Source organism: Jaculus jaculus, chromosome 15, assembly GCF_020740685.1.
Source record: "Jaculus jaculus isolate mJacJac1 chromosome 15, mJacJac1.mat.Y.cur, whole genome shotgun sequence".
Lineage (NCBI taxonomy): Eukaryota > Metazoa > Chordata > Mammalia > Rodentia > Dipodidae > Jaculus > Jaculus jaculus.
Window position 1 is genome coordinate 48,321,102 of NC_059116.1, and position 14,291 is coordinate 48,335,392.

Genomic DNA, 14,291 nt, shown 5'->3' on the forward strand with positions numbered 1-14,291 from the left:
TGAGTCTGAGTTTGGTCCTTTGGCTTGCACTCCGTGGGAGGGGCTGACCACACAGGTAGAGATGGGCCTAGCCTAGTGAGCGGCGGGCTCGCAACCAGACCCCTGACAGCCAACCCAGAGTAGGCCTGAGGAAAACGTCTTTGACAAGGTAAAATGACAAGGCAAAGTTCTCACAAGGATTTCCATATGTTCTACTGTCTTTCTCTCTTCTGTCAGGGAAGTGAGCTAAGGGTGTAAGCAAGAAAAAAGATGACCCAGAGATCTGACATGCTCAGGCTATGTCATAAGTCACCCTTTCATTCCAGGCCATGAGAAAAAGTATAACTGGCTAGGTCAAATGCATTGTTTAAAATTGTCACATATCCATAAATATTAATGACTCCCTGGAATGGGCTTTTCCTGGTGGTGCTGGTTTCTGAGAAGTCTACATTGGGCCTCATGCATGCTAGACAAATGCTGAGCTTATCTAGCCCTAGGTCTCTGTGATAGACTTGGGCCCCTTTTCTGCTCCCCTGATGACATACACACACTAAGTGGTCCACTCTTTAGAATTATCCCTTGTGGTTAACCCATGGGTGGCCATGCATAATGTTTATAAGGCCACCAAGGGAACCTGTTCTGGGATGACTTCATTTGCTTTAGGTGGTAATGATTTTTGAGGACTTTGAGTTTATTTTGTTGGCTTGATTTGCTGATTCCTTAAATCTGACACTTTCCCTCTCTATTAAAAAAAGAAAGAAAACCGTCTCTACTTTATTGTGCCAGTCACCCCTGCCAAGGAGTGAGTCTACAGCCACTTTGTGGTGGAGAATTTATGGCTTATTTGCACGTGTGCCCACGTGGACATGCTTGGTTCCCCCTCAGTCATCTCTGGCATGAGGGCTGCTCTCTGGCCCAGCTGGGAGGGAGCTGGAGGCTGCTCCTAAACCCACTTGGTGGAAACACCTGGAAGTCATGTTGCTCCCTTCAGAACACCATGACACATTTATGTGTTTAACTCCATCACAGGATTCTGGAACAATTTTTACTAGCAGTAAAATGAGATGATGTTATATGTATGTATTATAAAATCACAGCCAAGACCACACATGTCCATGAAGAAACATGCTATTGAGCCACATGTGATAAGGTATTTCTGAATTTTTCCATTAGTGATAATTCTGTTTTTGTTTTCAGCTGCAAGTGCTCAGTAGCAGACAGATGACAGTACTTGCCAAAGGTTTAAGAAATATTATAGGCAAACCCTGCCAGGCTGAGAAAGCAATCCATGAGATGTTCTGCTTATGTTTTATTATTGCTACTATTATTATTGCTAATTGAGAAAAGATGGTCATCATTTTGACTGAGTGGACATACTCAGGTAGGGGGAGGGGATGAGGCTTGGATATGAAGAACAAAGCCCCCCACATTATATCCTCTATGCAATGGGAAGTCCAAAGAAGGGTACTCAGAACTACCACCAATGAGGCTGAAGTGGAGCCCAAGGCCACTTGAAGGCAGCACCTACCATGGCCCCATTTCAAGGCACCTTTGATTTACCCAAAATTTAGTAGAGGGTGACAGTGCCCACTATTGTCCTAAAATAATCCCTGGAGAGTGCTATTCACCATCTTTGAAAGCACACTTTCGACTTAAACTCAGTGATTTGTCTTTGGAAAAGCAGCATGGTTTGGGACTACTGGCTGTCCTTAAAAACTTTCAGGTGGCCCAACAAGCTGCTCTGGCCACAAGGTGCTTCCTATCTGGCACTGGATGGCCACAGGCCATGGCAGAGAAATCCTGCCCTGGTCTGTGGTTGACTCCCTAGACTTCAGCTGTGACCCTGCACAAGGCTTTGCTACTGATACCGATACCCATGTAGGACCTCAAGTTAACTTCTGGGATGCTCTGCTCAGGCCTAGGGCTGGCATTGGCCTATGTGTTTATGGAAAACATGCAGGAGCCCCAGTTTACAGTCCTCAGGGGCATAATTAACTTGTACTCAACATTTCAAGGTAACTAGGGAGCTACTTTCCTTCATACTTGGATTCAGCATTGGAAGGGGTCTCTGAACAATGCCCAGTCAGTCTATGGCCATACCACCCTGAACGTGCTTGATTGCACCTGAACAATGCCAAGTCAGACACAACTGGTTTGAATTGAGAATGTTACATAGGCCCTTTGCTTACTGACAGCTACATATCGACTTATCTATACGTAAAGTGTGTGTGTACACACACTGTGTACATAACTGTATATAAATATACCAAATAGTGGCTGGTCAAGTAGCTCAGTGAGTAAAGTGCTGATTTCATAAGCATGGGGACCTGAGTCGGATCATCTGAACCCACATAAAAATGCCAAGTGTGGAGATACATGTCTGACTGTAACCCCAGCACTGGGGAGGTAGAGACAGGAAGATCTCTAGAACTTGATGGCCAGCCACTGTAACCAGCTTGGTTATCTCTAGGTCAGTGAGAGACATGTCTCAATACTAATCCAGGCCTACAGCTAGAGGGTCCTTTGTTGTTTTCTCCTTTGTGGTAGAGTCTTACTATGTATCCCAGTTGGCCTCAAACTCATGATCCTTCTGCCTCAGCTTCCCCAGTGCTTGGATTACAGGTGTGTGCCACTCAGTTTGCCTCACAGAGCTAACTCATTTTTGTATGTTTGTAGCATGTCTGCCTGCTGGACACACCAAGCTGGGACCTGTCTAAGAGAAGGCCACATTCTAGTGGACACACCGGCAGGGATGAGGACATAGCAGAAAGGACCTGGATGTGTAGGAGCTCTGTGAGCCCATCAGGGAGGTGGAGAGGGATGAAGAGCAGGAGGGAAATGGGGCACAGTAGGTGATCTCACAAGTCAGGTAAAGGACTATGCGGCGTATGTGCCGTAGGCGCCAGGAAGCCAATGGCAGGTTCACATGGGGAAAGATGTATATTTAGAAGAATCTTCAAATTGCACTTCAGGGTGGCAGGAGGCATCAGGTCAGAGATGGCATGGACTCTGAGTAAGACAGCATGAGGCAGAGGGAAGGAGGAGGGAAGGCTCGGCAGGCATGTGTGGGTCAGAATCGGCACACGTTACAGATGTCAAGGGGGAGGAGAAAGGAGCCAAGATGACCTGCACCTGCCCAGAGGGACAGGGAGCCTGCAGCGTGGCTTCAGTGGTGGGGGGCACAGAAGACAGAGACAAAGCTGTCTGGCATGGCTTCATGCTCGTGAACATCGTTCCCCAATGTCTGTACCTGCAGTGTCCTGGAAGACGCTTGCTTCAGGGGGATGTCACACAGGGAGCTCTCCCAATTCTTTACTCTGTCTCAAATATGGGAGGACAAGAAAGCCTCCTACATAAATAGACATTGTCACTGTCACCTTGATGGTGTCAGGTGGACACTGCTCACCTCTTTTGGTGTCAACAGCAGAGACGGCCTGGACGAGGAGAGGCGCATTGGACTCCGAGTACTCCACAAAGACCAACAGCAGCTTCAGGGCTGTCTTCACCACCAGGCGGAACTGGAGGAAAGACAGAACCACCACTCAGCTGAAGACCTGGATCGTCTTCCCAAACGCACCGCCCCCAACAGCCAGCACTCAGAGGAACCAGGTGTCCTCGGGATTGACCCAGATCCCTTCACGATATCCTTATGCAACCCCCATTAGATACCTCAGCAGTCTGGTACTGATGTTCTCCACATTGTGAAGAATGGGAAACTGAGGCACAGAGTAAGTACCCTGTCCATGGTCTCAGAGCTAGTAATCAATGAAACCAGAATTCAAATCCAGGGCACTTGGCTCCTGAGCCCACACCTGCCTCCCAACAAATAAGGAAGTGTCTAGTAAGCTGGTGACGTCACTCGATCCCAATGACAGCACTGACAGGTGAGCCACAGTTCTTATTTTTCTGGTGAGGTAGCAGGCACAGCAGGCTAAACGACTTGCCATAGGCCTCGACAGCTAGCCTGGGTAGGCAATCCATGACCTGAGCCAAGTCCTCAGTTCTTAAAACTGAGGACAGCAGGCTTCCTGGAGCCTTGGAACTCACAGTCCCTAAGCCCAGGGTTCAGCATTTGTGAGGAGCTAGAGTGAGGCTACAGGCATTTCACTCAGAATAAAAGACACTCATCTTACAATGGAAGATTCTTCACATTTCCATCTTCTTACCCTGAGGCAATGGGTGGTTCTAGGTAAGGTTTCTCATTTCCCAGCTCCTGCTGTAACATTTGCCCTACAATCTCTATTTGCCTTAAACCCCAATTTCTTCTAAAAATCCTTTCCTCAAGAAACTCACATACATACCTCCTTCAGAAACAAGCCAACACTGGCCTGTCCATCCTGCCCCAAGCTGTTCGCTGTTCCTTTCAACTCCATGCAACTCTTTCAAAGGGAGACACCTTACTTGATTTTTTTTTTTTTCTCTAAGACCAAGAACTTCACTTGGTCCAGAGTGGTTTTGGAAGTGTTTACTTGTCAAAACATCATTTAATGGCCAGGTCAATCTTCTGTGACCTCTCACCCACCCTGAGCAGCCACATGGTAGACAATCAGCTCCTGCTTATTCATTTGTTCTACATTGAGAAGGAAACGCAGCGCCTCTCAGAGGCCTCTGCTCATGCCACCATGTCAGGGACATGACGGGACTTAACAGGTAATGTGGGGGGAACCTTAGTGCATTGTACAAACCACAGTATGATGCTAAATCTTCACTGACAATTAGATTGAGAATCACCTGGGAGAGTAAGGAACACCTCTGAGAGACCCTGTGAGGGCCTTTCAAAAAGTATTAACAAAAGGGGCTAAAACCCACTGTAAACGTGAGTGGCACTTCCCCATAGGCCAGGGCTTGCATGTAAGAGAAAAGGGAGAAAGGTGGATGAGCACCCATGTTCCCCTCCCTCTGTTTCCTGACCCAGCGAGATGTAGAGGAGGTATATCATTAGATCCTGCCACTTTGGACCAAGCAAGTCCCAAATGCCATCTCTTCCTGCCACCAGGAGCTGAAATTAATTCTTCTTCCCTCAACTTCTGTCAGTCAGGCATTTTGTTATGACAAAGAAAAAAGTAACCAATACAATAGAGAACAGCTTTAGCAGCAACACACTTTAAGTCATTTCTCTAAAATCAATCCAAGGCTGGAGAGATGGCTTAGCAGCTAAGGTGCTTGCCTGCAAAGCAAAAGGACCCAGGTTCAGTTCCCCATGACCCACGTAAGCCAGATGCACAAGGTGGCATAAGCATCAGGAGTTCTTTTGCAGTGGCTGGATGCCCTGGCATACCCATTCTCTCTCTCTCAAATAAATAAAACTATTTTATACACATTCTCTCTGCCTCTTTCAATGAATAAAAATAAAATATTTTTTAAACAAGGGCTGGAAAATGGATCAGAGGTTAAGGCACTTGCCTGAAAAGCCAAAGGACCCAGATTCAATTCTCTAGAGCCCACATAAGCCAGATGCACAAGGTGGCTCATGCGTCTGGAGTCCATTTGCAGCAGCTGGAGTTGGTGTCCCCATTCTTTCTCTCTCAAATAAATGAATAAAAATAAAATATTTAAAAAATTAAAAAACTCTTTCTAAACTCAAGCCGTACCTCTATCTTGTTGTTCCTTGCTCTGCTGTCACAGTTACCTGGCTAACCTCCTATCTCTCACATCTCACTATAGCTATTGCCTTGGTCCTTAGACCCTTTAGAGCAAAACTTCTCCAAAAAGTTACTACATCCCCTTCCTAATGTCCCACTGACCCCGCCCGCCACTCAACACCAACCATCTTCAACTCCATGGCTCAATTTACCCATCAAGGTTGATAGTGGCCTATGGGACATCAAACCCAATGGTCACTTCTACATACTCACTTCTCTCAAATTTCAGTGTTGAATAAAATTGACCAGAACAAGGGCTAGTTTGGTAAAGAGGAACACTGAGGAATTTTCTTTGTTGAGGCAAAAGGTTTACTAAGGAGGGTTAGCATGAAATGGAGGAGCATGGTGGGGTCATTGGAGTCAAAGGGGGGGGGGGAGGAAAGGTTTACTACATGTGACTCAGTCTACATGCTAGGAGCTATGGAGACACTAAGCACGACTCAAGGATATAACCCAGGTGGAGTAGGGTTTTCCTGGCAACCAAGGGTTGTCCACCACAGCCGGGCTAGAGGTTAGGGTAAGGGAAGAAAGCTTATAGGTAACAGAGTACATTATCAGTTTGCCTCAGCTCAGCCAAGTAGCAGGAGGGACCCTTAAGATGACAACATGGGCCAACTGTTCTCTAGAGTCAATCTCCTCTTGGTCTGGATAGCTAGTGTCCAATCTGAGGCCATCCCTTCACTGGCTCCTTCTAACATGTTCAATCTGGATGTGAAGACCTCACGTTTCCTCTCCGTACTTTCATTATTGTCTCTTCATGCATTCTCTAGGCAAGTTCCACCCACCACAGCCCCTGGCCAAGCTGAGGCCCTCATAGTCACACTGGCGGCAAGCAGCCCATAGGCTCTGTCTCCCTGCCATGTCCTTGGCCGCCGAGGGAACTGTGTGCTTTGGAGAGCTCTAAATCTTAAGAAGGTTTCTACCCTCCTAACTCCAGTCCCACAATTGCTCCCTACTTCCTGCGTAGGAAAAGACTAAATTCCAGTGTATTTTCTCAACAACTACAAGGCTCGGGGCTGCTCTGTATATTTAGAGCTGGAGACATTTCTTCAAGTAAACAAAAATCTTAGCAAGTCCAGGCTTGGAGACCTCCTTGGGGGGTGGACTATCATTATGTGGTTTAAGCCTTCCAAATGCCTTCTTGGGAAAGAGCCTGGCTACTGCCCAATCCCTCTCTCTCAGAGTGATCTCAGCAGGGCGTCCGTCTCATGGAGCATCCACACAGTCATGGGCCTTGACTAACATGGTCCTGGGTACCTTCTGATGTTCTCTACTAAAGAAACTGCAGGCTTCCTTTTCAACTAGTTTCTGCCTGTCTATTTCTCCGGTGTTGTCAAGGCTCTGTTTGGCGCTCTTTAAGTATTCTAATTTAATTTTTAAAATGCCAAACTCTTATGATTCTTACTTTTATATTTCTATAAATTTGGCCTCTACTGAGTTTATGTTTATTTACTTCTAGAAGCTTTATGAAATAAATTAATAACCAACAGATAATTAAAATATTTGGAGAGAAGAGCATTCTCAGGCTAGTTTTGGGAAAATGCCTGGTATTAATTGCTAACATGCCCAGACCCATCGTCACATGCAGGCAGGGGCTTCTCCTCAGAATCTCCTTATTAGTATTATTGTGTAGACTGGAAAGGAATGAGAGTACGTTATTCCAAAAGAATCCTACAATAAACACTTATTCATCCAAATATCACTTTCTTTGAGACCCTCCTGTATCTAGAATACATTCACAGCCCTCCACAGCTCAGAGCAGCCACCATGGTAGCCACACAGACATTACTCCAAGTCTAAACACATTGCTTTTTCAAAGCTCTTTTAAAACTGTCCTTGGTGCTGGGAGTGCTCAGTGGTCAAGTGTTTGTCAAGCATGCACAAAGCCTGGGGTTCAATCCCCAGCAGAACTCCCATAAATACCTATGCTTGGTTCTTTTATACCTGTTTGAGACACATTTCCATGGGAACAGCTGTTAAGACACCTAGCCCACATGCCGGCTGGGAGGGCAGCAGTGGTGCAGGAGAAGCAGCCCACAGCAAAGGTGAGGAGGGATGGGAGAAGCCTTGCAGGAGCCAGAGCACACTTGACTATGACTCAGAGGCTGAGGCTTCTCAAACAGAAACACTGGCCCAGTGTTACTCCAACCTGGACTGTCTGATTTTCAGCTCCCTGGATAACCCTTCTTGTTCTAAGGAAGTGTTTCCCTGCAGTGACCCACGTGCTCAAGCACCTGCCCTCTGGTCTCACACTAAGGAAATCAGGAAGAACTGATTCTGCTGTCACAGGAAAGGTGACAAGGGAACAGGCAGCAAGGGTCAGCCTCACTGGCCCACAGCCAAACAGGCTGAAGGGGAAGAAGTACACGTCCCGTCTCTAGAGGGCCTGCTGGCCTTCCTGCTGAGGAGGCTCTTAGGGAGGAACTCGGAAGAAGGACAGGAGGCCGGGCTGGCCCTGTGGGAGCTCCCTCCCGATCCACCTGTCTCCTCTTACACTTTCAGCACTGACAGAAGCACCTTCACATGCGCAGCACAGACAGAGTGACCCAGCCTGGCCCAGCTTCAAGATGAGTGCCCAGCTACCCTGAGAGGGCATAGATTAGCCCACCCACGTGAACTTCGAGCATTACACAGCTACAGGCTGGATGGCCAAGGACAGATGCACACAGTGCTCCCAGAGGGCAGCTCCAGCAGTATAAGTGACAAGGAAATTCAGAGCTGGATTACAAGGACTTCCCAGCTCCCAGGAAACAAGAGAGCCAATGGAATGGCCTTTGACCCTAATGCAGGAAGCAGCTGGGGATCTAGATTCTGCCTTTGGGTTCTGTTCAGTACATTCTCTTTACATTCTAAGAATATTAGTATTCTATTTGAACTTTATTCCATTATAACAAAGAAAATAGTGTGTGTGTGTGTGTGTGTGTGTGTGTGTGTGTGTGTAAGATAGGATCTCATGTAGGTCAGGCTGGCCTAAAACTCACAATGGAACCAAAGATGACCTTGAACTTCTGATCCTTCTTCCTCGGCCTCCTTGGTGCTGGGATTATAGGCATATAACACCATACCCAGTATAAGTGGTACTGGAGATTGAAGGCTTTGTGCATACTAGCCAAGCACTCTAACAACTGAGCTACATAGCCAGCCCCAGAAAATTATGTTTCATGTTATTCTAAGACATACAGCTAAATAGAATTTGCAACTGTCCTCTTATACGAGGAGGGTGCAGAGGGCAGGAACGTAGCTGCATCGTAATGTTCATAATGATTTAGCAGCTTTGGGACTTGGAGGGCCCAGCTCCACTTTCTGCTGTAGCTGTCAATTTGCACTTAATGTTCCTAAGTCAGGATAACATGCAGGTCGACAGCCTTCAGAGGGGCACAGGGGCCTGGTAGCCAGCAAAGTCACCAGAAACTCAGCCTCTGTGTTCCATGTATAAACTGGCCCCACAGGAAAGGGCAGCAAGGTGGCACCAACATGGCACTTTCCTGGGTTTTTCTTTTAGAGTTAACCCACAGGGCAGGCATGGAGTTTGCTGGGTATCCAGGTTTTAGATAAAATGTAGCCACCAGATGTCTAAGAAGAGAATCCAAGTCAGTTTAACTCCCTGCACATGTCACTGGACTCAAGGAAACAGCAGAAATGCTCTCAGCAGGTCAACTATGTGGCTCACTAAGCAGAAATGAAAGTATTCCAAAAAGCCTTCAAATTGCTAACTCTTCTCCTGGAAATTCCACAACCATAAGAAGAAACTCGAGATTTAAATTACAAAAGGGGCTAGGAAAGCATGCTTGTTTTGCTTTCTTTTCCATTAAAACAGCAGAAATTGACTTCCGGTTAAGATGGCGGCGTAGGTACCACGCCAAAACAGCCTGGGGGGGGAAGACCAAAATAAACTCAGCAAAATACACACTTTTACAAAAAAGTGAGGTGTATAGGAAGTTGAGGCGGCAGCGGAGAAGTGGAAGAGTTATAGAGCATCCAGAGCCTGCACAGCCGGGAACAGCGGCTCCGGGCCGCTCGGCTACCCGCCGCAACCGCGGAGCGGCAGAAAACCGCCGGTCTCTCGACTCGAGCCGCAGGACAAGCCAGGTGTGGGATTTTCCCCTCACACCGCGCTCTCCGCAACTCGGGAAACGTGAGGGGAGAGCGGCAGCGAGCAACGGAGGGAGGAGCAGACCGCGAAGTAAAAGCACACGTGGAGAAACGATACAACCAGAACAGCGCGGCTCCCTCCCCTCACCCGCCGCCTGAACCCAGCTCCAGCGAACACAGCAGCGGCCCGGGACCCGGCCACGCCAACTTGGGCTGACGGCGGGACCCAAGCAGGAGCAGAATTTGGCAGCAACTTCAGCGGCTCCAGCACCGGTACCAGTGGCCCCAGCAGCAGCGGACCCAGGACAGCAGCGGCTTCGGGGTGAGCAGCAGCGGTGGACACGACAACGGCAGCTTCAGCAGTGGTGGGGGCTCCGGCGGAGGCACCTACAACAGCTGCAGAGGCGGCCCAGTTTGCCCCGTAGGAAAAGCCAGTGCCCAGCTCCAGAAACCAGAACAGCAGCCCGACGACCCAGGCAGCAACTTGACTGAGACCACAATCACCCAAGGTAACTGGGATTGCACCAGGGAAGGGTCTCACCTGGTCACAAGCTGACTTGGATACCTCAACAGACCAGAAATCTAAACCTCTTTGTTGATAGAGGATCTGGTCATTATAATAACTACTCTAGCATACATACTCGGGGCTGTTGTTGATGGAATGGGTACAGTGTTTAGCTAAATTTTAGAATCTACCAGTATATTATTCCACTCAGCCTGCTTGAATACTCCTATAGCAGGGAAACTCAACCCCTAAGAACATCTTTGTAGATACTCTGAGAGTCTTAAGAGCCACACCTAATACCTTAAGGTCCTACCCTGAAAATATTTTACACCAAATCAATTGATACAGCTAAGAATACACAGCTAGCTAGAAAATCCAAGCATTAACTTAATCCAAGATGCAAAAATATATACATTATAACACAAGAAACACTAAAAAGCAAGACGATATAAATCCACCTAAAAGTATTAATGCATCAGAAATGTCCTCCAGTGAGAAAGAGTTAGAGGAAATGCCTGAGAAAGAGTTCAAAAGAATAATTATAAATATGTTCAAAGAGGTCAAAGAGCACATGAATACAACCAAAGAAGAAATCAAAGAGGAAATCAAAGAGGAAATCAAAGGAATCAAAGAAGAGGCAGGACACCAATTTAATGAAATAAAGAAGGCAATACAAGACATAAATAGAGAAATAGAAATAATAAAGAAAAACCAGTCAGAATTATTAGCAATGAAGAACACAGTTAATGAAATAAAAAACTCTGTAGAAAATCTCACCAGTAGGATGGATGAGGGAGAGGACAGAATATCTAAGCTAGAAGATCAGGTGGCAGACCTAATGCAGTCCAACAAAGAGAAAGACAAACTTATAGAAAAGTATGAGTGGGAATTTCAAGATATTCGGGACACTATGAAAAGATCCAATATAAGAATTCAGGGCATAGTAGAAGGAGAAGAATTCCACTCCAGAGGCATAGTAGGCATCTTCAACAAAATCATAGAGGAAAATTTTCCCCAAATTGGGAAAGAGGTGCCAATACAGATACAGGAAGCCTTTAGAACCCCAGCCAGACAAAACCCAGAAAGAAACTCTCCTCGCCACATTATACTCAAACTTCCAAACACACAAACCAAAGAAAAAATATTGAAAGCAGTTAGAGAGAAAAATCAAGTTACCTACAAAAGCAAGCCCATCAGGATTACAGCAGATTATTCAACACAAACTTTTAAAGCCAGAAGGGCCTGGAGTGATATATTCCAAGTTCTGAAAGATAACAACTGTCAACCAAGGTTACTTTATCCTGCAAAGTTATCCATCCAAATAGATGGAGAAATAAAGACATTCCATGACAAAAGCAGGTTAAAGGAATATCTGAAGACAAAACCAGCTCTACAGAAAATACTTGATAGAATCCTCCATGCTGAACAAAAGGAAAAGCACACATATAAGGAACCTAGAAAAAACCAGCCATACTCAAATACCAGTTAACAGAAGAGAGCACAGGTAGAACAAGTAACACACACACACACACACAAATGGCAAACATAAATACACACCTTTCAATAATATCTCTTAATATCAACGGTCTCAATGCCCCAACGAAAAGACATAGATTTGCAGACTGGGTTAAAAAGCAGGATCCTACAATTTGTTGTCTTCAAGAAACTCACCTTTCTACAAAGGATAGACATTATCTTAGGGTGAAAGGTTGGAAGACGGTGTTTCAAGCAAATGGGCCTAGAAAACAAGCAGGGGTTGCTATCCTAATATCAGACAGGGTGGACTTTAGTCCGAAGTTAGTCAAAAAAGATAAGGAAGGTCACTTTATATTGATTAAGGGCACACTCCAACAGGAGGACATTACAATCCTAAACATATATGCACCTAACATGGGGGCTCCCAAATTCGTCAAACAAACACTATTAGAACTAAGGTCACAGATAACACCAAACACGGTGGTGGTGGGTGACTTTAACACCCCACTCTCATCAATTGACAGGTCATCCAGGGAAAGAATAAACAGAGAGGCATCTGGACTAAATGAGGTCATAGAAGATATGGACCTAACAGATATATACAGGACATTTCATCCAAAGGCTGCAGAATATACATTCTTTTCAGCAGCACATGGAACATTCTCTAAAATAGACCATATATTAGGACACAAAGCAAATCTTAACAAATTCAGGAAAATTGAAATAATTCCTTGCATTCTATCTGACCACAACGGAATTAAACTACAAATCAGTAGCAAGAAAGGCTATAGAGCATACACAAAATCATGGAAGCTAAACAATACACTACTAAATGATGAGTGGGTCAATGAAGAAATCAAAAAGGAAATCAAAAAATTTATAGAGTCAAATGATAATGAGAACACAACATACCAAAATCTCTGGGACACAATGAAGGCAGTTCTAAGAGGTAAATTTATAGCCTTAAGTGCCTATATTAAGAAATTAGAAAGGTCGCAAGTAAACGACCTAATGCTTCGCCTTAAAGCCTTGGAAAAAGAAGAACAAGGCAAACCAAAAAGTAGTAGACGGGAAGAAATAATAAAGATTAGGGCAGAAATTAATGAAATAGAAACAAAAAGAACAATCCAAAGAATTAATGAAACAAAGAGTTGGTTCTTTGAAAGGATAAACAAGATTGATAAACCCTTAGCAAATCTGACCAAAAGAAAGAGAGAAGAGACACAAATTAATAAAATCAGAGATGAACAAGGTAACATCACAACAGATTCCAGAGAAATTCAAAAAATTATAGGGACATACTATAAAAGCATATACTCCACAAAGTATGAAAATCTGAAAGAAATGGATGATTTCCTTGATCTATATGACCTACCTAAATTAAATCAAAATGAGATTAATCACTTAAATAGACCTATAACAAACATGGAGATCCGAGCAGTTATCAATAATCTCCCAACTAAAAAAAGCCCAGGCCCGGATGGATTCACTGCTGAATTTTACCAGACTTTTAAGGAAGAGCTAACACCATTGCTTCTTAAGCTTTTCCAGGAAATAGAAAAAGAAGGAATCCTACCAAACTCCTTCTATGAGGCCAGCATCACCCTGATACCAAAACCAGGCAAAGATAGAACAAAAAAAGAAAATTACAGACCAATCTCCCTCATGAACATAGATGCAAAAATTCTCAACAAAATATTGGCAAACAGAATACAAGAGTATATCAAAAAGATCATTCACCCTGACCAAGTAGGCTTTATCCCAGAGATGCAGGGATGGTTCAACATACGCAAATCTATAAATGTAATACATTACATAAATGGGTTGAAGGACAAAAATCACATGATCATCTCATTAGATGCAGAGAAAGCATTTGACAAAATCCAACATCCCTTCATGATAAAAGTCCTACAGAGACTGGGAATAGAAGGAACATATCTCAATATAATAAAGGCTATTTATGACAAGCCTACAGCCAACATATTACTAAATGGGGAAAAACTGGAAGCTTTTCCACTAAAATCAGGAACAAGACAAGGGTGTCCACTGTCTCCACTTCTATTTAATATAGTTTTGGAAGTCCTAGCCATAGCAATAAGGCAAGAGACACACATAAAAGGGATACAAATTGGAAAGGAAGAAATCAAGTTATCACTATTTGCAGATGACATGATTCTATACATAAAGGACCCTAAAGACTCTACTAGCAAGCTGTTAGAGCTAATCAAAACCTACAGCAATGTAGCAGGATACAAAATAAATACACAGAAATCAGTAGCCTTCATATATGCTAACAACAAACACACAGAGGATGAAATCAGAGAATCACTCCCATTCACAATTGCATCAAAAAAAATAAAATACCTTGGAATAAACCTAACTAAGGAAGTAAAGAATCTATACAATGAGAACTTTAAGACACTCAAACGAGAAATTGCAGAAGACACTAGAAAGTGGAGAAACATCCCTTGTTCCTGGCTTGGGAGAATCAATATCGTGAAAATGGCAATCTTACCTAAAGCAATCTACACATTTAATGCAATCCCTATCAAAATTCCAAAGGCTTTCTTCATGGAAATAGAAAAAACAATCCAAAA

The 14,291-nt window shown here is 44.6% G+C and overlaps 1 protein-coding gene across 1 annotated transcript in view; it reads right to left on the reverse strand.

The window, feature by feature from the left end:
- The window catches only part of Fhod3 (formin homology 2 domain containing 3), a 502,577-nt gene that overhangs the window by 180,122 nt on the left and 308,164 nt on the right, over positions 1-14,291 (reverse strand). Inside the window, exon 7 of the mRNA XM_045134751.1 lies at positions 3,386-3,497. Coding sequence (XP_044990686.1) covers positions 3,386-3,497 — 112 coding nt within the window. The remainder of the gene's footprint in view (positions 1-3,385; positions 3,498-14,291) is intronic.